The sequence below is a fragment of the Silurus aristotelis genome (assembly GCF_946808225.1).
Source record: "Silurus aristotelis genome assembly, chromosome: 20".
Lineage (NCBI taxonomy): Eukaryota > Metazoa > Chordata > Actinopteri > Siluriformes > Siluridae > Silurus > Silurus aristotelis.
In genome coordinates, this window is record NC_139593.1 from 3,575,359 (window position 1) to 3,598,909 (window position 23,551).

General features: G+C 38.5%; 3 protein-coding genes across 4 annotated transcripts in view; 2 read left to right on the forward strand and 1 right to left on the reverse strand.

Moving 5' to 3' along the window:
- LOC310715879 (complement C3-like) overlaps positions 1-584 on the forward strand; it is a 113,785-nt gene extending 113,201 nt beyond the window's left edge. For both annotated transcript variants that reach the window (XR_014530428.1, XM_083522576.1), the window contains one exon: positions 195-584. Coding sequence is in view for 1 of the 2 variants with exons in the window: in XM_083522576.1 (XP_083378702.1) it covers positions 195-342 (148 nt within the window). In the remaining variant the exon portion in view is untranslated. The remainder of the gene's footprint in view (positions 1-194) is intronic.
- LOC310715901 (uncharacterized protein) overlaps positions 1-23,551 on the reverse strand; it is a 90,470-nt gene that overhangs the window by 62,135 nt on the left and 4,784 nt on the right. The window lies entirely within an intron of this gene.
- On the forward strand, positions 10,301-21,867 carry prkacab (protein kinase, cAMP-dependent, catalytic, alpha-b). The gene is made up of 10 exons (XM_083522169.1): positions 10,301-10,836; positions 12,596-12,657; positions 13,893-14,021; positions 14,465-14,563; positions 14,767-14,849; positions 15,416-15,542; positions 18,055-18,150; positions 20,024-20,146; positions 20,285-20,449; positions 21,297-21,867. The coding sequence occupies exons 1-10, from the start codon at positions 10,791-10,793 to the stop codon at positions 21,420-21,422; spliced, it is 1,056 nt and encodes a 351-aa protein (XP_083378295.1). The 5' UTR covers positions 10,301-10,790; the 3' UTR covers positions 21,423-21,867.

Sequence of the window (23,551 nt, forward strand, 5' to 3'; positions counted from 1 at the left end):
GATTCTGTCATTTATGTTCAACAAAATTATTTGTTCAAATTCAGTCTGTAAGTTACGTCATTGCAGTCTAGTTTGAGAACAATAGTCACTAAAAAAAAAGGGTTTATTTGGTTCACAAACAAAAGATAACTGTTTTGTAATTATTTAAAAGGTCTGAATATTGCAAGTGTTCATTTCCTTTTTTGTCTCGTCAGTTGGCACTACACGATCAGAACGAGCAGTTGGTTGGAGTACTGGCCCACGCAGGAGGAGAGTCAAGATAACAAGAACAATGATGAGCTTAGATACATCGGACTGAGCAGCTTAAGCAACTTCCTGGAAAATGAGGGATGCGCCACTTAAACTTCTCAATGTGAAAATACAGCTCATATCACGGGCTTATATACCGCTGGACACTGGCTACAGCTTTAATCTACATTTGTTTTTTTTTTTATAAAATTATCTGATTTGATCATGAAAGAATGAAGTCAAATCCTGTGATGAAGCAGAAATCAACTTTGATCATTAAATCAACCAAAAGATGCACTAAAAACAGAAATGAATGAGACGATAAATACATGCATAAATAAAGTTCAAGCAATGAATTCAGGAAGTTCTGTGTGGATCTTTTTTTTTTTTTTTTTTTTTTACTTATTCATAACGACTCTGGAAAAAATGAGTAAATTTCGAGGATTTCGAGACAGGCTTGCTTTTCGGGGGTTTCTCTCCCCTGCGACGAGAGCATTAGCTCCGCCTCTTTTCCTCTGAGGAGGAGGGGGGGCACGCTTTGCAAGCTAGGCTCGAGGAACTATGGAGCTCACAACTAGAGATGTGGCTGCGCCCATTCTGCGCACTTTCGGCATTCGACATTCTCTGTACATTTTGTGCATGGTCTGAGCATATAAATGCATAAATCTTTTTTACAGAAAATTAATAAATAAAATTAAATATTAATAATAATGATGCTGACACTCAAGCAGGTCGTGTTTCAAATCAGGTCCGAGGACTAATTTGTCCCAGTAGATCTAAAGGATGCGTATTTTCCTATATCCATCCTTTCATCTTTTATCTCAAGCCAAGTCAAGAGTCAAGAAGCTTTTGTTGTAATTTCAACCATATATAGCTGACGCAGTACACAGTGAAATGAAACAGCGTTCCTCCAGAAACCTGGTGCTACATTTAACAACATAGAGCTACATCACAGAAAACACAGATCTTAGAACTAGTTAGTGTCCTTGCCACAGAATGTGCATCATGTGCAACCTGGTACAAACAGTGCAAATGACAGCACAAGACAGTGCAAGACAATACAGGACAGTGTAAGACAACACAAGACAGTGTAGGACAAATACCAAACACAAAATAGCGCCGCCAGTAAACCTGTTGTATATTACACACTGTGGTGTGTACAAGAATAGAGTCTGGGAGTGAACATTGTAAATAATCAAAAATGTAAACAAAATGTTGTGCAAAAGAGCAATAGCAGCAGTCAAAAGAAATGTGCAAAAACAGCATGTAAACAGTTTGTAGTCACTGAGGTGATGTAATATGAGTGGTGCTGAAAACATTGATGTGTGAAGTGAGTACGAGTGTGTGTTGAGTCTGGGTTGTATAGATCATTCACACAGTTGAGTGAGTGTGTGCATGTGAGTTTCAGTGCAGTTCTGTGTTGAGAAGCATGATGGCTTGAGAGACGAAACTGTTACCCAGTCTGGATGTGACGGCTTGAATGCTTCAGAACTGCTTCCCTGATGGTAGGAGGGTTAAGAGTGTGTGTGACGGGTGTGTGTGGTCGTCCACAATGCTGTTGGCTTTGCGGATGCAGCGTGTGGTGCAAATGTCCATGATGCGACGTCAGGGCATTAGCTCGATCAGAGCCGTTAGCGGTCTGGCATCGAGATGTCGTTCACGCTCACATAAAGGTTTTGGGGTTTGGGCTGAACGCCATGAAGAGTGTGCTTTCTCCATTACAAAGAACCACCTATCTCGGCGTAATATGGGATTAGACTTCTTTGCGCACACAGCTTTCCTTATGGCCATCAGGAAGGTCAGAGAAGGACAGCCTCTCACTGTCAAGCAGTTCCAGTAACTGCTAGGACTCATGGCAGCTGCGCCCAGTGTTATCCGACTTGGCCTTCTTTACATGAGTCCCCTTCAGTGGTGGCTCAGGACCCATGGGTTCTCACTGAAGGGCTATGCCCTCCATATGATCAAGGTCACGCAGCCATGCCTACGTGCCTTAGATGTTTGGAGAGCTCCCAGGTTCCTGTCTCAGGGCCCCGTGTTGGGAGTTCCTGTCATCGCATCATGCTAATGATGGATGCCCCTTACAGGGTGGGGAGCAGCCATGAGTGGTCGCTCCACCCAAGGTCTATGGGAAGGGCCCCATCTACTTTGGCACATCAATTGCCTAGAGATACTGGCCGTGCTTCTAGCGTTAAAGCAATTTCTCCTGGACCTCAGAGATCACCACGTGCTGATCCGTATGGACAACACCTCAGTGGTTTCTTACATCAACCATCATGGAGGTCTGCACTCACGCCCCCTGTACAAGCTGGAATGCCAGATCCTCCTGTGGGCCCAGGGGGACGCTCCTCTGAGTGAGAGCAGCACACATCCTGGAACGATTGAACAAAGCAGCAGACACCCTGTCGAGGCAGAGGTTGAGACACGTGGAATAGTGGCTCCACCCTCTCACGGTGGAGCACATTTGGAAGAGATTCGGCAAAGCCCAGGGGGGATCTGTTCGTGTCTCAGGAGAGTCGCACTGTCCCCTCTGGGGACGCTGCTTCCAGGATTTCTGGAAAGAGTTTGCCAGGTTGGAGTTCGTCTCCTCCTGGTGGCTCCAAGGTGGCTGTGGACCCTGAGGGGGCATAGCTTCAAGGTTCTAGCCCAACCAAGGTGATAGGAACAGGGGCTTTATGAAAGAAAGATCTGCCCCATGCTGTAGTCTTCATTATTTGAGGTACCAACAAATAGCCTGCACATTTTGATCTATGCAGGCATGGTGGATCATATTGGTACAGAGGTTCACTCAGATACTGCATCACGCGATGTAACAAAAGCATGAACTAGATTTTCTGCATCTTGTAACAACATCATATTTCTAAGGTGAAAGAAGGAGATCCTGGTAATATTATTCCCATGAGCCTCAATGGAAAGACTATGGTCAATAATCACACCAAGGTCTGCTGTACAAACTGAGATAGAAACACCATCCAGAGATACTATGTAATCGTAAAGCATCCATTGTCTAATTTCCTTTACACACTCTTCGAATTTTTCAAGCTGATTTATTTCATGCTGAAATATACAGCTGTGTATCATAAGCATATCAATGGAAGCAAATACCATGTTTATGTATAATTTCACCCAGAGGCAGCATATATACAGAAAAAAGCAGTGGGCCTAGGACAGATCCTTGCGGAACACCAAACCTTACCTCAGAGAGTGTGGAGAACTCAACATTTACATCAACAAACTGATAGCGATCAGTCAAATAAGACCTAAACCAGGAGAGACCTGTTCCCTTTTTTCCAACAACATTCTGGCAAGTCTGGCAAGCAGGATAGTATGATCAATTGTGTCAAAAGCTGCACTATGATTGAGAAAAACTAGTAAAGAGACAAAACACGGATAAAACCAGGTCATTTAACACCTTAACTAGTGCTGTTTGACCACCACTGCCCTGGTTGAACCACTGCCCTGGTTGAAAAAGGAGAAGGAGAGGAGGAAGACGACTACAGCGACGGCAGGGAAAGGAGAAGTGGAGGAGAGTGGAGGTTAGGGTGGGTACATTAAATGTTGGTACTATGACTGTTATAGGGAGAGAGGTAGCTGATATGATGGAGAGGAGAAAGGTGTGTTCCTGAACACTAGGAATGTTGTGTGTTCAGGAGACCAAGAGGAAAGGGAGAAAGGCAAGGAACATTAGAGGTGGGTTTGGAGGTGAAGAAGAAGAGGAGAAGTGAAGAGGTGCTGGATGATTGGGCAACTGCTGCAGAAGTGATAAGGGAGACAGCTAGAAAAGTACTTAGTGTGACATCTGGAAATAGAAAGGAAGACAAAGAAATGTGGTGGTGGAATGAGGAAGTGCAGGAAAGCATAAGGAGAAAGAGGTTGGCAAAACAGAACTGGGATCGACAGAGTGATGAGAAAAGTAGACAGAAGTATAAGGAGCTGCGGCAGCAGGTGAAGAGGGATGTGGCAAAAGCCAAGGAAAAGGCATATGAGGAGCTGTATGAGAAGTTGGACACTAAGGAAGGAGAAAAGGATTTGTACTGATTGTCCAGGCAGAGAGACCACGCTGGGACGGATGTGCTGCAAGTTAGAGCAATAAAGGATGGAGTTGGAAAAATGTGTTGACTAGTGAGGAGAGTGTGTTGAAGATGGAGGGAGTATTTTGAGCAGCTAATAAAACTTGTGTTAAACGCATGTTTTAACGGTGGATGCCCTTCCTAACGCAACCCTCCCCAATTTATCCGGGCTTGGGACCGGCACTGAAAGTGGCTGGGGTTGGTTCCCTGACCAGGGATTGAACCAGGGCCGCAGCTAATGAACGAGGAAAATAGGAGAGAGAGAAGGTTGGGTGGTGTGTATTTGGTGAAGCAGGAAGTGGATAGGATTAGTAAGGAGGAAGTGAGAGCAGCAATTAAGAGGATGAAGAGTGGAAAGTTGGTTGGAGCAGATGACATACGGGTTAAAGCATGATGTTTAGGTGAGATGGCAGTGGAGTTTTTAACAAGATTGTTTAACAGGATTTTGGAAGGTGTGAGGATGCCTGAGGAATGGAGAAGGAGTGTGCTTGGTAAAGATCTTTAAGAACAAGGGAGATGTGCAGACCTGCAGTAACTACAGGGGAATTATGTTGATCTGTCACACGATGAAGTTATGGGAAAGAGTAGTGGAAGCCAGGCTGAGAGAAGAGGTGACCATCAGTGAGCAACAGTATGGTTTTATGCCGAGGAAGAGCACCACAGATGCATCATTTGCTTTAAGAATGTTGATGGAGAAGTATAGAGAAGGTCAGAAGGAGATGCAATGTGTGTTTGTGGATTTGGAGAAAGCGTACAACAGGGTGCCAAGAGAGGAGTTGTGGTATTGTATGAGGAAGTCAGGTGTGTCAGAGAAGTATGTGAGGGTGGTGTAGGACATGTATGAGGACAGTGTGACAGCAGTGAAGTGTGCAGTAGGAACGACAGGCTGGTTCAAGGTGGAGGTTGGACTGCATCAAGGATTGGCTCTGAGCCCTTTCCTGTTTGCAGTGGTGATTGAGAGGTTGACGGATGAGATCAGACAAAAGTCTCTATGGACTATGATGTTTGCGGATGATATTGTTATTTGTGGTGAGAGTAGGGAGCAGGTTGAGAAGTGCCTGGAGAGGTGGAGGTATGTGCTGGAGAGAAGGGGAATGAAAGTCATTAGGATTAAGACAGAGTACATGTGTGTGAATGAGAGGGCAGTGGAGTGGTGTAGTTGCAGAAAGAAGAGGTGGAGAAGTTCAGGTACCTGGGGTCAATTGTGCAAAGTAATGGAGAGTGTGGTAGAGAAGTAAAGAAAAGAGTGCAGGCAGGGTGGAGTGGGTGGAGAAGAGTGATAGCAGGAGTGATTTGTGCTAGAAAAGTATTTGGTGATCTACCTTTGGACAGTTTTTTTAACTGCTGCCAAGAAGTTCCCCATTCTGTCAAACAAAGTTCTTTTGACATTTATCCAATTTTCCACAACATATCTGTGTGAGGTGAGCTTTTCAAACCTGACTGCTATAAAAACTACAAACAGAGAGAGAGAGAGACTGAGAGCTGTTGATGAAGAGCTTTGTGTGTGTCTTTCTTCAATTCCCGCCAGGATATAGGTCTGTGTTCATACAAACAGGCCCAGATTTTACACTGAGTAAATATAAATAAATTAGAGACTATATTGTCATTATATCTACTGTATTAGGCTACAGAGTGTCATTTTTTTCTATTTTTGTTTGGTGGTGTGCCTTGTGATTTTTTTCATTGAAAAAAGTGTACCGTGGCTCAAAAAAGGTTGAAAGACACTGCATTAATTGGTGTAAAAAGTACATCCTGTGCTGGGCCTTTTTGAGAATGGACTTTATGTTAAACTCGCATTTCAGGTCTTGAAGTTCTCAACAGATGACACAGGGCTGATGGATGTTGTGAGGGGGAGCAGTGTTGAGGGGAAGTCCACTATCATCTCCAGAGTTTTGAGTGTGTTTAGCCCTATGCTGTTCTGACTGCACCATAGCAACAGCCACTTCACCTCCTGCTGTAATTACACTGTAATTACACTTCCTTTGGCCTTCGAGTGTAATTACAAAGTTTAACTAGAGTTTATATATATATATATATATATATATATATATATATATATATATATATATATATATATATATATATATATATATATATATATATATATATATATATATATATACATATATATATATATATATATATATATATATACATACATACATACATACATACATACATACATACATACATACATACATACATACACACACACACACACAAACACACTCAAGGCCAAGCTACACACAAATTTCTCTATTTATTATGATTCTCATGCAGTGAACAAATGTGTTGGTTGATGATATTATCTTGTTCTTCCTATTACACACAATAAGAGCAGAACACCGGTAAGAGTTGTTCAGTCCCAGACAATAATTTGTTCAGATTTATTCTGCAAGTTACCTCAGTGCAGTCTAGTTTGAGAACAATAGTCATTAAAAAATGATTTTATTTTGTTCACAAACAAAAGATCACTGTTCTGTAATAAAAAGGTCTGAATATTGCAGTGTGCATTTTCATATGTAAATCCAAACTCCTTTTTTGTCTCGTCAGTTGGCACTACACGATCAGAACGAGCAGTTGGTTGGAGAACTGGCCCACGCAGGAGGAGAGTCAAGATAACAAGAACAACAACAACAGGGATAGATACATCGGACTGAGCAGCTTAAGCCACATCCTGGAAAATGAGGGATGCACCACTTAAACTTCTCAATGTAGAAATACAGCTCATATCACAGCTTATATACCGCTGGCCACCGGCTACAGCTTTAATCTACATCTGTTTCTTTAAATAATTATATTACATGATTTGATCATGGAATCAACCAAAAGATGCACTAAAAACAGAAATGAATGAGGCGATATATACATGCATAAATAAAGTTCTTGCAATGAATTCAAGAAGTTCTGTGTGGCTCTTTTTTTTGTGTGTGTGTAACGTATTCATAACGACTCTGTACCCAACATAAAAAAAAAAACTGTTGAAATATTAATGGTCGAAATAAGAATGTATGTTCAATAAATACACTTTATTTAAAAGTGATTTTGTGTAGGAGAGAAGACTATGGAAGGGTTCTGTGTATTCCGGGACAGTTTAAGAAAAGCTTTTTGGGTGACAGATTCATCAGGAACCCTGTTAAAGATTGTTTTGTTTAAATGGACCCCTTTTTTATATTTACATACACACACACTTTGGTCAATATAAAAAAGTCATAATTAAATGAATTCCTTTAATTTATTTCTTCTTTTGGTTTATTGGTGCTATTGATGCATTTACTTTAATTCTGCATTCCATCATGTAGTTATTAATTTATTCATTAATGCATTTATTAACTACTGCAGCTTAAAAATATAAAAACAACACAGAACTTAAAAATGAGTCAATTATTTAATTGTGTAAAATCATTAAATTAATACTTTTCTTTTTTTATCGACCAAAACATGTTTTAATTAATTTTTACTTTTTATATTTTATTAAATGTATACTTTTGTATAATTAGAAATGTATAATTCTCATGATGTTCGTTTTTGTAAGAAAGAAAATCGTTTACATTGCAATATCGACACTGACCAGGAGGCGGCAGTAAAAAAAAGGTTTCATTTAAAAAATAGGCCGTAAGAAGAGTCTCTTTATCTAACACCACCCTTCTCTCTCTCTCTCTCTCTCTCTCTCTCTCTCTCTCTCTCTCTCTCTCTCTCTCTCTCATTGAATGAGGTTTTAGGAAGACGTTTTACCGGTGCACTATTTAATATACTTTTACTATTTTATTTTTTTTACATATGTTAAAATAAAATATGTTACATTTATACATTAAAAAATACATATGTAGAATGTAAGAGTAAGAAATATAAAAATGGGGAACGATAACAAGCACGTGACTTATAGGGGCTGATGACGTCTCAATATAGGAAATGTTTATATATAGTCCAATATAATTCTGTTGAATAGCATAGTATTCGATTATAAGATCAAGAACGAAAGAAAGAAAGAAAGAAAGAAAGAAAGAAAGAAAGAAAGAAAGAAAGAAAGAAAGAAAGAAAGAAAGAAAGAAAGAAAGAAAGAAAGAAAGAAAGAAAGAAAGAAAGAAATGTGCATTAGAAAATAATACAATAATTTCTTCACATATCCCAGAAATGTTAAGAAGCTGGGGGTCAGCTTAAAGGTTCAACCATGATGAAAGGGTCAATGCCCCTGGAACACAGATGGTTATCTTCTGGCAGCTTGGTGATCCTGTGGCTTGAACCCCAGTAACCCCAGTTGATCAGTAACCTACAGCTTTAACCACCAATTTACCACTTTCTGAAGGCTACACCACCAGCACTGAGATAGGCTGAACAAAGAACACACACTCTTTGGAATTCTAGTTGTAGGTGAAAACATGTTTGTGTTTGGATTTTTATAATGATTTTGGGGAGAATTTGGTTATTGTTTGAGATTTATATTCAGTATTATATCAGTTTCTACAGTGGCTATTGGGAACGAAAGGAAAGTGTAGTAAAGAAAGCACCTGGAATGCACAAAATAATTTCTCTTGTAAGAGATTTTACTGAAATTGTTTATCAGACAATAGCCAATTATTATTATTATTATTATTATTATTATTATTATTATTATTATTATTATTGTTATTATTGTTATTATTGTTATTATTGTTGGTGTTGTTGTTTTTTTATTATTATTATTGTTATTGTTGTTGTTGTTGTTGTTGTTATGATTATAGTTATTATTGTTGTTATTATTATTATTATTATTATTATTATTATTATTATTATAGTTATAGTTATTATTATTATTGTTGTTGTTTTTTATTATTATTATTATTATTATTATTATTATTATTATTATTATTATTATTGTTGTTGTTGTTTTTATTATTATTATTATTATTATTATTATCATTATTATTATTATTATTATTATTATTATTATTATTATTATTATTATTATTGTTGTTGTTGTTTTTATTATTATTATTATTATTATTATTATCATTATTATTATTATTATTATTATTATTATTATTATTATTATTATTATTATTATTATTATTGTTGTTGTTGTTGTTGTTGTTTTATTATTATTATTATTATTATTATTATTATTATTGTTGTTGTTGTTGTTGTTGTTGTTGTTGTTGTTGTTGTTTTTATTATAATTATTATTATTGTTGTTATTATTATTATTATTATTATTATTATTATTATTATTATTATTATTATTGTTGTTGTTTTTATTATTATTATTATTATTATTATTATTATTATTATTATTGTTGTTGTTGTTGTTGTTGTTGTTGTTTTTATTATCACTATTATAATTATTGTTGTTGTTTTTATCATTATTATTATTATTATTATTATTATTGTTGTTGTTGTTGTTGTTGTTGTTGTTTTTATTATAATTATTATTATTGTTATTATTATTATTATTATTATTATTATTATTATTATTGTTGTTGTTGTTGTTGTTGTTGTTTTTATTATAATTATTATTATTATTATTATTATTATTATTATTATTATTATTATTATTAACAATATTTTCCTGAATAAATATTTGTACACCAGGTTAGTGTTAATATTTGCTCTCTTTATTCTCACAGCAACACATTTTTCTTTCACATTCTATATAAAAGAATATTCAATATAATGTTCAGCTCTTTAACAGATGTTAATGGATGCAGTAAAATACACTGTGTAAGTTTGTTGTTTAAATACGTTCATTATGGTTTTGACAAATAACCTGTAACATCTTTCTTACTATTAGATGTTTCTCAAAAACACACCTGAATGTTTCACTTCACACTGTTTTATTATACGGCCAAATATTTGTGCACCCCCTGACCATGACATTCATATGTCCTTGTTGAGCGTCTGAACGTTTGGTGTAGTGTGATGTGCGTTGATCATTCACTTTTGGCCATTCCATGTAGATGTTCTCAAAATCATTTGGAACGCTGGGGACGGTGATGTGTAATGGGATTCTGGATCGGAGGCGGGATCTGTCACTCTGAGATCTGGCCAATGCGCATCGCTCCATTCGCCGTTGCGTGCACGTGTGCGTCCAATCTCATGGCTCTGTGCACCTGCTTGTCTCCCGGCGAGAGGCGGGACGTGGAAGCGGAACGGTCTCCTGGTTGCATTTCTCCGTGATGCTGCTGGTTCTGCTCTGGCGTAGTTCTGTTTTTCCATGACCGACTTTATTATCGGTGTGTTCCGGAGATCTGAGAGAGGGAAGCGGCGGAGGAGTTATCTGCTGAGGAGCCGTGAACGCGACGGACATCGGGGGGATCGAGGGCGCAGAGGGGCCGGGGGGCCCGGGCTCGCTCCGGCCTAATGCGGATGGATGGATGGATGGTGGGAGCGACCCTGTGAGCGGTAGATAACGCTATCACGCGCCTCTGAAAATCATCGCCTTTCCAATAAACCGCTTCCAAATCCGGATTATTTGGAGACAGAACCGAAACCGGTGTCCTGCGCTCGGGGTTCCACGTCATGGGAAACACACCGGCCGCCAGGAGGGGAAACGAGATGGAGAGTGGTGCGTCTTCATCCATCCCTCCTTCCGTCTGTATATTTCTCCCCATCCCTCTCTTTCTTTCTCTCTCTCTCTGGCTTCCTTTATCCCTCTTTCTCTCTATATATCTCACGCTTATACTCTGTATCTCTCTTCATCTCTCCGAATCTCTCTCTCTGTCCCCCTCTTTTTCTCTCTACCTTCCTTTCCCTGCCCCTCTATATCTCTTTTTCAATCATTGCTCTATATCTGTCTCTCCCCACATCCCGGTGTTTCTCTTTATCTCTCCAAATCTCTCACTCTCTCTCACTCGCTCTCCTTCATTCCCCTGTATCTCATGCTCCCTATCTTTTTCTCTTCCTCCCTTCATTCCTGTTTCTCTCTATATTGCTCTATTTCGCTGTATCTCTCTCCATCTTGCAGTATATGTCCCTCATCTCCTTCATCCCCCTGTATCTCTCTCTCTCTCGATCTGTATCTGTTTTCTCTCTATCCTTCTGTACCTGTCTTTCTCTTCCTTCATCCCTTTGTTCTATTTCACCATTCATTTTTCTATACCTGTCTCTCCTTTTATCCCTATGTGTCTCTCTTCATCCATTTGTATCTCGCAACTTATTTCTCTCTCTCTCTCTCTCTCTCTCTCTCTTATGATGATCTCTTTCTCCATCTTCATTCTTCCACATATTTCGGTTTGTTCCTTTATCTGTGTTTTTTCTCCTTCTTCACTCCTATTTCTCTTGTTCTTCTCCGTATCTCATTTTTTATCCCTATGTATCTCTCACTTTACTGTATTTCTCTGTACCGATCTTGAACCGTCTCGATCCTTCTGTCTTTCTTTCTCTTCTCATCTTTTGGTATCTCTCTCTCTCTCTCTCTCTCTCTCTCTCTCTCTCTCTCTCTCTCTCTCTCTCTCTCTCTCTCTGTTTATTACTTTGTATATTTTCCTTCCTCTTTAAATATATATATATATCTTTATTCCTTGGTTTCTGTATCTTTTTCCAGTCATCCCTCCATATCACTGTTTATACACATATTTAGTCTGTCTCTCTTCTTTCTCTTTCCTTTCCCCTTTTTCCTGGTTTTCCCCATCCTCATCCCCCCATCATGTCATCATGCTAAGTTAGATTTTGATTGTTTATTCATGTCATTCGTGTTTTTAAAAAATGGGTCATGACCTTTCAGAAGGAAACAAACGTTTTTACGAGAAACAGGAGAGCAGGTAGGACAAATTCCAGGTCATGAAGATCTATTTACATCTTGGAAATTCAGGACAGGAAAACTTCGAAGAAAATTCTGATGGGTGAAAACTTGTGTGTCCTCGACTTTCACACCCTCTGCGTCCTTGTTGGATGTCAGACCCGATTTATTGCCTCTGTGTTCTTTTTGTGAGGTTTTCCAATAGATTTTGAGGGTGTAGATATGTGGATCGGTAAACATTCGACTGTAGCAAGAGCATTGTTGAAGAGCACTGAAGTTCCAGCTCAGACCAATGGTGGTTCTCAGTAAGGTTATGGAGCTCGGTGATCTTTATAAGACTCTTCAGTTCTTCTAATCCAACATTCACACCAACAACCACACCTTCATGGAGCTGGCTTTGTTCTCAGGAGCACCATCATGCTGGAGAAATATTAGTGAATCTAAATATCAAGGGAAATTTTAAAGCCACAGCAAACAGATATATTTTATGTTCGGAAAAAAACATGTAACATCAACAAGAATGCACTTTTTCTGTTTGTTTGTATGTTAAACTTAAAAAAAATATATATATATGATTCTTCCACAGTTAAAGAGTTCTTGGCCCTGGCCAGAGAAGACTTCCTCAGGAAATGGGAAACTCCTGCTCAGGTAAGATGGAATTGAAGAGCATGGGAGGATGTGACCCGGGACTTTTTACTTCACAAATTCTTCCAATTCAGTTCCCTCATTTACAAAATAGAGGTAAAAACATGAATGTCTTTATAAAACCTTGTTTTCTATTTATTTTGCGCAAACACCAAAAAACTAGCCGGGTATTTTTAGTGCTAGGAATGAACTTACACATTTATGATATATTGATCTTATTATACCCATTTATTTCACATGATTGTAGACGTTGTGAGCTGCAAGTAAACGAAAGAAGAAAAATGAACCATCATTTTTATCCATTCAGTCATTTTTGCTCTGCAATCATCAATGACAGCTTAAAATCCTTAATGCTGGGAAGTGACTATTTCAGTCTTCACCTCCACATCGTGCACTAACATCCTACACCTGGACTATCACTTACATACTACAGCTACTACAGTACTACAGTATGAAGTGTATGTTTGTAGATCAATGCAAATACGACAATAATCTCAATTAAGTGCGAGGAAGCAACGTTTTATTTACTGTCAATAGAGCAAATAGACACGTTGATTCCCTGTTCATCTTCCTGTACTTCTCTGCTTCTCTGAATACACAAATGATTTACACTGAGACACACAAACACACTCCTACTTATTATCTGTCTGCATTGTGCATCTTATCAGCAATGGGTGTTTAACTGCTCTATAGCTGCCTCTGCTTCTGCCCCTTATATATATATATAGTGGAAATGCAAAATATAAAATTGCTTGTCGTTTTTTGCATTAACGCAGTTTATTATCGTTAACATTTTTAAAACAATTGTAAATAAAATGATAAAAAAAATAATATTAATATATATATATATATATATATATATATATATATATATATATATATATATATTAAACTAATACAATTTAACATAATAAAAATGTATTACTCGGTTAATTAATATATACAACTATATTTTAAAATATTACATTTAAAAATAAAATAGAATAAATAGAATTAATTCAATATTTTCTTTTATTATATTGATTTCAATTGGCACAAATTTGAATAGGAAATTGATTGAATAAAACGAAAAAAAAAATTTTTTACTTAAAATGTTGACATTTGTTAGACCCTATTTGGGTAATACAGATGTGTTCGTAAGTATGTGTGTGTGTGTGTGTGTGTGTGTGTGTGTGTGTGTGTGTGTGTGTGTGTGTGTGTGTGTGTGTGTGTGTGTGTGTGTGTGTGTTTTCACTCAGAATACGGCATCTCTTGAGCAGTTTGATCTGTTAAAGACTCTGGGAACAGGCTCGTTTGGCCGCGTGATGCTGGTCAGACACAGGGAGAATGGCCAGCACTATGCCATGAAGATCCTCAACAAGCAGAAGGTACCTTCAGCTTAACATCTCCAACTTACAAAATCTAAAAGCCCTGATATTGATACTGTCCAACCATTCGGACGGTTCCCTCCAGCCTGGATAAAGAGATAATACATTGATTCATATATTCAACACACTCCCTGTACATGTATTCTAAAACAGGAATCCAGACTGTATGAATATGCAGATTAGAAGCATATAGCCCTGCCCACATATTGCTTAAACCCTTGTTCCATGGCTTTCAATTGCATATCAGAACCTGATTGGTTTTTGTGGTTTATGATGCAATAACACTTATCAGCCATCTCTCTCTCTCTCTCTCTCTCTCTCTCTCTCTCTCTCTCTCTCTCTCTCTCGCTCTCTCTCTCTCGCTCTCTCTCTCTTATCTCTCTCTCTCTCTCTCTCTCTCTCTCTCTCTCTCTTTCATCTCTCTTGCTCTTTCTCTCTCTCAGGTAGTGAAGTTGAAGCAAATTGAACACACTCTGAATGAGAAACGCATCCTGCAGGCAGTCAGCTTTCCTTTCCTAGTACAGCTCGAGTTCTCCTTTAAGGTGTGTGTGTGTGTGTGTGTGTGTGTGTGTGTGTGTGTGTGTGTGTGTGTGTGTGTGTGTGTATGGTCTCTAAGGTTTTACAGAGACTCTAATGTGTATTGAGCATGGTGTTATAAATAATGTATGTATGTATGTGTGTGTGTGTGTGTGTGTGTGTGTGTGTGTGTGTGTGTGTGTGTGTGTGTGTGTGTGTGCGTGTGTAGGATAACACTAACCTGTACATGGTGATGGAGTATGTTCAGGGAGGAGAAATGTTCTCACACTTGCGCAGGATCGGCAGGTTCAGGTGATTTAATGCAATTTTACACATTAGAATTTTTTTTTTTTGCATACATAATAAATGATGTTCCTTTTAATGATCACCTTTTCGAGTTTTAAGCGAATTTGCTGTGATCTTTCTGTCCACATTTTAACTACGAAGACTAAACCAACTTTAATTGAACACAGCACCAGTTATTATATTAGGACGTGATATTGTTGTTTTTGTCGCCCCCTACTGGTAATATATACTGATATCAAACGATCGCTTTACTTAATCCTCGTGCACCAAACTCTTTTAGGAACATTTCCAATTGAAAATGTGTCTTATTAGAGGTTTTATTGATTTTCTTTTTTAAATAAACCAATCTGTTTGTAATGATGGGCAAATATGTGTGTGTGTGTGTGTGTGTGTGTGTGTGTGTGTGTGTGTGTGTGTGTGTGTGTGTGTGTGTGTGTGTGTGTGTGTGTGATCTAATGTGATAGATTTTTTGATTACTTGATAAAGATATGTAATTTTATGCAAACGTTGACAGAACAAATGAAAAAAAATACAAAACTAAAAAATGATCTCTCTCTTTTATGTTTATACAGCGAACCTCATGCTCGCTTTTATGCATCTCAGATAGTTCTGACGTTTGAGTACCTTCACTCTCTGGATCTCATCTACAGAGATCTGAAACCAGAAAACCTCCTCATCGACCAGCAGGGCTACATACAGGTTTCATTTCATTATTCTCGAAACTCGTATTAATCATAGTTAATATTGCTTTAAGAACCAAGATCCCGGAATTATGTGACAGTTAATGAAGGATTTTTCTTCTGTTTTCCACTCCGATTATAGGATTTAGTTTAAACATGAAATTCTCATTCTGCTGTCACAGTATTGACAGAATGACACTTGACACTTGAATTATCTGTCAAGCGAAAAGTGCATTTGGTCAGTATCATTTATTCCATTAGGCAATTTTTTTAAATCGAGACCTTGATCTAGATTCGGCCCCAGATATTATATAACTATACATTATTCATTCATTCATTTTCTCCCGCTTATCCGCTATTTTTTTATCCAGTTCGCGGGGGCAGCAGTCTAAGCAGGCCCCCACCTCCGACTGCTGTCCAATCTTCAGAGCACCGTTCCTTACGGTCCCTCCTGCAGGTGGTGAGCCCACGGGAAGAACTATACATTATTGTAAAATAAACAAATGAATGAATAATTAACAAGGACACCAAACTGGTTTTGTTTTGGTCAATAGAACATCCAGTCACTGCTACTTTTATTCCTGGTCATTGCTTACTTTAACAATGTCTGGTAATTGAAATGTTTCATTATGGATATACAGTCAACCCCCGATAATTCACGGTTTGGGAAAAATCCCTGGGTTGTCCTTTGGAACAACCAAAGTTGCAGATTATTTAAACTATTTTCACTAACAAATTTCAGAAAATTTTTGAAAACACACTATTGTATTAAAGTGACATAATGTCCAGATGAGTTCACTAAGGTACCATAGGGGCTGCGTCCAAAATTTGCAGCTTTTAGGGACTCGCTGGGGTCTTAGAACGTAACCTCCGCAAGTTCCGGGGGACCACTGTATTGTACTGTAAATATGCATGCTGTTTATTATTAGGATAGAGAAGCTTTAATAATAAAACAATGTTTAGTATCTGTCAGTGAGCGAACACTCGGATCGGGGACACGGCATGTTTCGAAAATATATATCCATCTTTTTTTTCTACATGCTCGATTTGTTAATCACGATAAATAAACAACTGAAGCCACCCAGAAGGTGCTTAGTATTTTACAAGTACACTTACGGGACAAAAAAAAAGGCAAACAGAGAAAATAAACAAAATCGCTAGCTAGATGATGTTTGCGAATGCTAGCTAGCCAAAGTGACCAAATTTAGGAACCTTAGATGATATCAACAAATCTAGCTTGCTAATGTTAGACAAAATGTATAATGAAAAGTGGCTATTCACAGTAGTAGAGAGACATTAGATTACTGTTTCTTGGCTTGATTTTGTTTGTTTTAATCTACATTGTATGTTAAACTATTTTGCATGTCATAGGAGGATAAACAAAAAAAAAACAGGGACTAACCAGGGGTGGGTATTTATGATACTTGTATTTTAAACACGTATTTTAAATATAAAATAGGATTTAGTCATTTGTATTCGAGAGGGTTGATGAAAATAGCTTCGTATTTTTTATCAACATACTTTATTGTATTTCTGAAGTTTTAAAATACTGTGAAATACTTTGTAAGAAGTTCTACATGATGACATCATAAAACTGAGGCCTCAGATTGGTGCAACTGAATATTTTGCTCAGACCTGTTGAGATCTGAAAATAAAATGTATCCATATGAAAAAAGGTGGTGAGGAAACCTGAAGGCTGCCAGCTTTCAAATCCGATGATCGATAAATAAATATATCATAGCCGAATATTGTTCTCTAAACAAAGTAGCTGTTTAGTAGGATCATGATTTTGCAGATTGCTTGAATGACACATATTATAATTATTATATTTATGATCAACAATCAAATGATGTAATAGTTAGAAATTAGTTGCTATGAGTGCAGGTGCCATGCAGGTGCCCTTCGTTACCAAACACCAAGCAACTAAATTACGATACAATCATGGGTCATTCGCAAACTGTTCAACAATTAATCTGTTGGTTACGTTAAAACTAACTTTCATCAGGAAGATCACAGGGAAATTGTATAGAATATTTGATCTGTTAACTGGTTCCATGTGTCAGATTTATTGTGTGACTCCGTCAGAGAAAAGCTGTGGCTATCAAACATTTTTCACTAAATCATCTGAGTCGCTGTGTAATGGTGAAGAGATCAAACAGACCAATTGATGGAAGAAATGTCATGCTTCCTTGTAGAAGTATTTATTTAATTTTTTTCAAATACAGTAGTTTATGTTGATACATAGTGTGGCTGCTGTATTTAGTAGTTTATTTTTGATTAAAGTTAAGGTATTTGGTATTTGATTTTAAAATACATTTTGACGATTCTTTGCCCAACCCTGAGTCTGACCAGCTGACTTGTATATAAAGTGTAACAACTAAAGGTAGGGTAAGGAGTGGCCATGTTTGTTTTGGGGGTCTTTCCATGGAATAGAAAGGAAGCCCTAGTTGGTGAAGGTGTTTTGGTTTTTCACGTTTTGAGGTGAAGCTTAGTGGATCAGAATAGTGTAACGATGTGTATGTGTGTGACAGGTGACAGACTTTGGCTTTGCGAAGCGTGTTAAAGGTCGCACATGGACACTGTGTGGCACACCTGAGTACCTGGCTCCGGAGATCATCCTCAGTAAAGTAAGTGCCATTTTTATGCAAATTAGGAATGATGCAAATTTAACGAGTGAATTATAATAATTCGTTTGGCACGTGTTGTCTGATGGTATTTTTAATGCCCAGGGGTGTAATGTTACACAAAATTAACCCGTTCGGTACGTACCTCAATTTTTCATTTACGGTTTGGTACAATTTCTTTATGTTTAAGAGGGGGGGGCGTTGTCAAACAAACAAACCTGCTTGTCATTTTTTTATTAACACAGTTTATTATTAAAAATATTTGTGATTATCAACATTTAAACAGTTAAAATATTTTACGATATTTTAAATAAAATGCCTGCCAGGCATTATAATGATATAAAATGATATTATATATAAAATAATATTTTATAAAAAAAAAAAATTATTTGAATACATTTATTTAATGCAATACACTTTTTATGATAATGATATTGAGTTATCAATAAAATTGACACAAAATACATTGATTAAATAAAATAAAATTAATGAGTGTGTGTGTGTGTGTGTGTGTGTGTGTGTGTGTGTGTGTGTGTGTGTGTGTGTGTGTGTGTGTGTGTGTGTGTGTTTTTTACATTTAATCTAAAATTTTCTAAAGATTGCTATTTAAATGCTTCTATTTAAATCTGTTCGTTCATTCCATCCTTCATTCATTTACTCATTTAAAACGCTAAAGAACCTAAAGAACCTAGCATTAGCCGCTAGTCACTCCACCTACTGATTAGCTGCTGATACTAGCGCTATGGATTAGTGTTTTCATGCATACGCAAAACAAATTGCGTTATGGACCGAGAAGCCACAGTGACACTGCGCTAACTTTAGTTTCTTTTATACCCCTGCCATTGTTATGTATGTTTTCAATTTGATAATATTTAAAAAATGTTTTCAAAGTGCAAGGCAGAGACAGAACAAACTTGCGGTCCGACACTTAATATGTTCGTGAGGGAACTCAGATTGTAACTATGTTCCACACGTAAAAAGGATTGCATTCAAATGTTGCATCCGAAAGCCCTGTAGCAAAAAAAGTTTGGTACAGATACATGTGCCGGTACATCCTATGAATAGCTTGTTTACTTTTAGTTCCTAGTGGTAGGTGGTACCAAATTACCACCTGACACACAAAAACTGAACAATATCATGGTGAACTCAACTAATCCTGTTGGCTTGTACTTATAGTTTAATGTTTATAGAAATACTACCAAAAGAATTCATTCATAAAGCTTGCTTGATTGTAGATTAGGTTGGTCTTACCTCTGGTGGTGTGTTGCTGGTGTGCTTAGCTTGCTTTGCTAATTCTTTAAAGCGAAAATCTGGAGAAAAAAAACACCTAACATGTACAAGTCATACATGCTGATTAGTGCTTTATTTCATTTAACTGGTTATTTCTGTGTGGAACCTGATGCCTAAAGTGGTTTTCTGCTGTTGTAGCCCATCAACCTCAAGGTTTGAGGCTTTGTACATGAGATGATTTTCTGCTCACCCCACTCTGGGTAAGAACAACTAGTTGATGATATGATCTCAATGGGGAATAAAATATATATTATCTCAAATAATCACATAAATAGGGTGAGCATAAAATCACCTCAGCATCGAACCTTGAGGTCTACCGCTCATTTAGTCAATGGTTTTTTTTTTCACATTGTGTGTAAACTGTAAAGATGATTGCGTGTGAAACTCACAGGCGAACAGCAGTTTCTGAAAAGAACGTTAAAATATTATTTGAACGAAGCCGAACGTGTTCTGGCCACGCTCTCGCAGGAAAACAGGAGCAGCCACTACACACAGGACAATTTACAGACAACACGTGTGACTTGTCAGTAAGCAGGAAAATAGTGTTTTTTCTCTCACTCATTCTCTCCCTTGTGTCCTCTCTAAGGGTTATAATAAAGCAGTAGACTGGTGGGCTTTGGGAGTGCTGGTGTACGAGATGGCAGCCGGGTATCCCCCATTCTTCGCAGATCAGCCAATCCACATCTACGAGAAGATCGTCTCAGGAAAGGTGATGACCAAAAAAATCTCTTGTGCTGCTTAAAAAAACCTCCATCTATTAAAAGCAGGTATTTGATAGGGTCTTTACAGAACTTACAGTGTGTGTGTGTGTGGGTGTGTGTGTGTGTGTGTCTGTGTGTGTGTGCAGGTACGTTTTCCCTCACATTTTAGCTCAGATTTGAAGGAGCTCCTGCGCAACCTGCTACAGGTTGACCTCACCAAGCGCTATGGCAACCTGAAGAACGGCGTCAACGACATTAAGGGTCACAAGTGGTTCTCCAACACAGACTGGATCTCTATCTACCAGAGAAGGGTAAGAGACATAGACATACAAACACACACATATATACACAAACACACACATATGGCCAACACCTCCTTTACTGTAAATGAGAAAATCAAGGCCAAGTCTCCTTCACTAAAACTAATACAGACGCCACGCCTCCTTCACTGAACCTGAGACACAAAAGCCACACCTCCACAACTACAACCGAGCCCCATAGGCCATGCCTCCTTCATTGATACTTATACAGAGGCAATGCCTCCTTCACTGAAAGAAATAGAGGCCACGCCTCCTTCACTGAACCTGAGACACAGAGACCACTCCTCCACAACTACAACTGAACCCCAGAGGCCATGCCTCCTTCACTGAAAACCAATACAGAGGCCACGCCTTCTTCACTGAACCTGAGACACAGAAGCCACACTTCCTTTACCAAAACTGAGCCCCAGAGGCCATGCGTCCTTCACGGATACTTATACATAGGCAATGCCTCCTTTACTGAAACAAATAGAGGCCACGCCTCCTTCACTGCAAAACCACTGAAAACCAATACAGAGGCCACGCCTGCTTGACCAATAATGAGCCCCAGAGGCCATGCCTCTTTCAGTGAAACTAATACAGAGGCCACGCCTCCTTCACTGAACTTAAGACACAGAGGCCACACCTCCTTCACTGAACCTGAACCCTAGAGGCCATGCCTCCTTCACTGAAACTAATACATGAGGTCACACCTCCTTTACTGACATTAACTTAGAGGTCATGCCTCCTTCACTAAAACTGAGACACGTAGGCCATGCCTCCTTCACTAAAAAGGGTGTGTGTGTGTGTGTGTGTGTGTGTGTGTGTGTGTGTGTACATGTGCACATGTGTGTTTTAGGTGGAGGCTCCATTTATCCCTAAGTGCAGGGGTCCGGGGGACACCAGCAACTTCGATGACTATGAGGAAGAGGAGATCCGGGTGTCCCTCACCGAGAAGTGCGCTAAAGAGTTTGCCGACTTCTAACACGCCCGAGCGAGTGAGCGAGAATTAGCATGATGGATGTTTTTATTTCTGTTTGTAGAATCAGTGCGAGCAGCTACAAGGAGTCCAGCGACGAGCCGGAAAGGACAGACACCGTTGCCTTCGTCATCCCGTTTCCTCGTCCACGTTTAGCACGTCAACCCCTTGCTTTTTTTTCAGTGCACGCGCTGTGTCCTCACGGCGACAGAGACACGCTCGACTAGACGAGTCCTCGACTAAGGGGAGCACTAGACTCCACCCACCTTCTCCACCACAGACTGTTGCATAATAAATTAATGCTTTGTGTTCTTTTTAGGCCTGTGCGTCGCTGTACTGTTCTCGGTGCGTTGAAAGGATGATGGTGAGAAAAAAGCCATGATTCAATAATGTTTATAGTGTCAAGTATAGAGCTAATTACGGTATTATTATTATTATTATTATTATTATTATTATTATTATTATTATTATTATTATTATTATTTGTCCCTGGATCTTCCTACGTCTTGGTGTGCACATAAACCAGTCAGCGAAGTGTCACATATGAAAAAGGTGGCATAAGAGCAGAGCCAGTTGACGGGGGTTTGACGTCTTTTTAGATGAATAATGTTTTTTGACACCGAAGTCAAGGAGCTCGTGAGCGTGTGCACTCTGCACCCTTTAACATGTGGGAAGGATAAGATGTTTTGTTTATGTCTTTTTTAGTTTTTCAGGCACAGCTGTTTTAGTTTCAGGAGGTTAAAATCCGTTTTTCGGTTCTATAAACACAGGTATAAATTTGTTCCGAAATTTATTCGTACTTTCTACAAGTTGTGATGTCGCAATCGCACAGAGTCTGCTCTATTCACGTTACAAAGTTATTTGTGCTGTTTTTTAGGATGCTTTTACACTTGCCGTTTTCTAACATTTCAAGTAAAACGTCACCGGATCATTTGGTCAGTATTGTTTAATGCTGGCATTATAATGGTATCCGAATGTGTGAACATACAGGATATTATCTGGCCATAACCACTTACGTTCCTGTTCATGCTAGTGGTGGCTAATTAGCTAGATTGCTCTTCATTGCTTCTTTTTTGCTTTCAAAATTTTATTTTTTTCAGCAACAAAGACCAATAGATGACTAGGTCTTTGCCTTCACCGTAGCTTTGAAGGCAGAAAAGAAATCAACCGAATCTCCTCATATTCCTGTATTTGTTTGAAAGTTCTATTGTGACCCGAAAAACATGAAACGGGGAGGGAAAAAAAAGGTGAGAACGTGCGAAAGCAGGCTAATTTATTTACTTAATAAGCAATATTTTGAAACGAGTTGCGCAACGCCGCAGGCTAACGACGTTCAAATAACCGTGAACGCCAATTGGATCGGTGTCACCAATCACAGCTCAGGTGAGCACACGTATACAGGCTTGGCTCTCTTCTCGTACACGTTTTTTGGAGGATGTTAGTCTTCGCTGTCCAGGATCGGATAATTGGGTTCTATGGGAAAGAAATGCCATTGTGCTATGTTTGTGCCTTCAAAAGAAACTTTTTTTTTGCTGTTTCATGTCGTATATATATAAAAAGGCAGTAGCACGTAGTTTTAAAGCGTCGACATACCGGTGCAGTCGCCGGGGTGCTGGAAGTCGTGACCAGAGTTCCCGTGTAACCGCGTCTGAGAAACAGCAGGGCACAAATGTCTTTATTGAATGGAATGACGCTAAGGCTGAAGGCCGTTATGAGCAGCACTACACTGGGAAGTTAAACAGTGTGCGCTTTCTGAAGGTGTTTTTTTTTTTTTTTTTTTTTTTTTTATGTAGAACCTTTAAAGGATCAGTTTTAACCAGGTAACCTGCTGCTAATCTTAAGCAGATCGACCAGAAACGATGGAAAGACCTTGCCGGCTCAAACACAGGAAACAGTGTTCTGCTTTGATTCACTTTCTCTTTATACATGCTGAACCGCTGTGGTCTCACCGTTTAGTGAAGAGCGCTGACCTGAAAATCCAATCAAACTATCCTCAGGTTATCCAGCGTCTGTAGATCAGAGTGTAGACAGAGTAGGTGTGAGCATGTTGATGCAAATTTGGGCATCGGGAATTTTTTCATGAGAGGAAAACAAGGGACATTTACATGCAACGAAATAATCCGTTAGTAACCAGT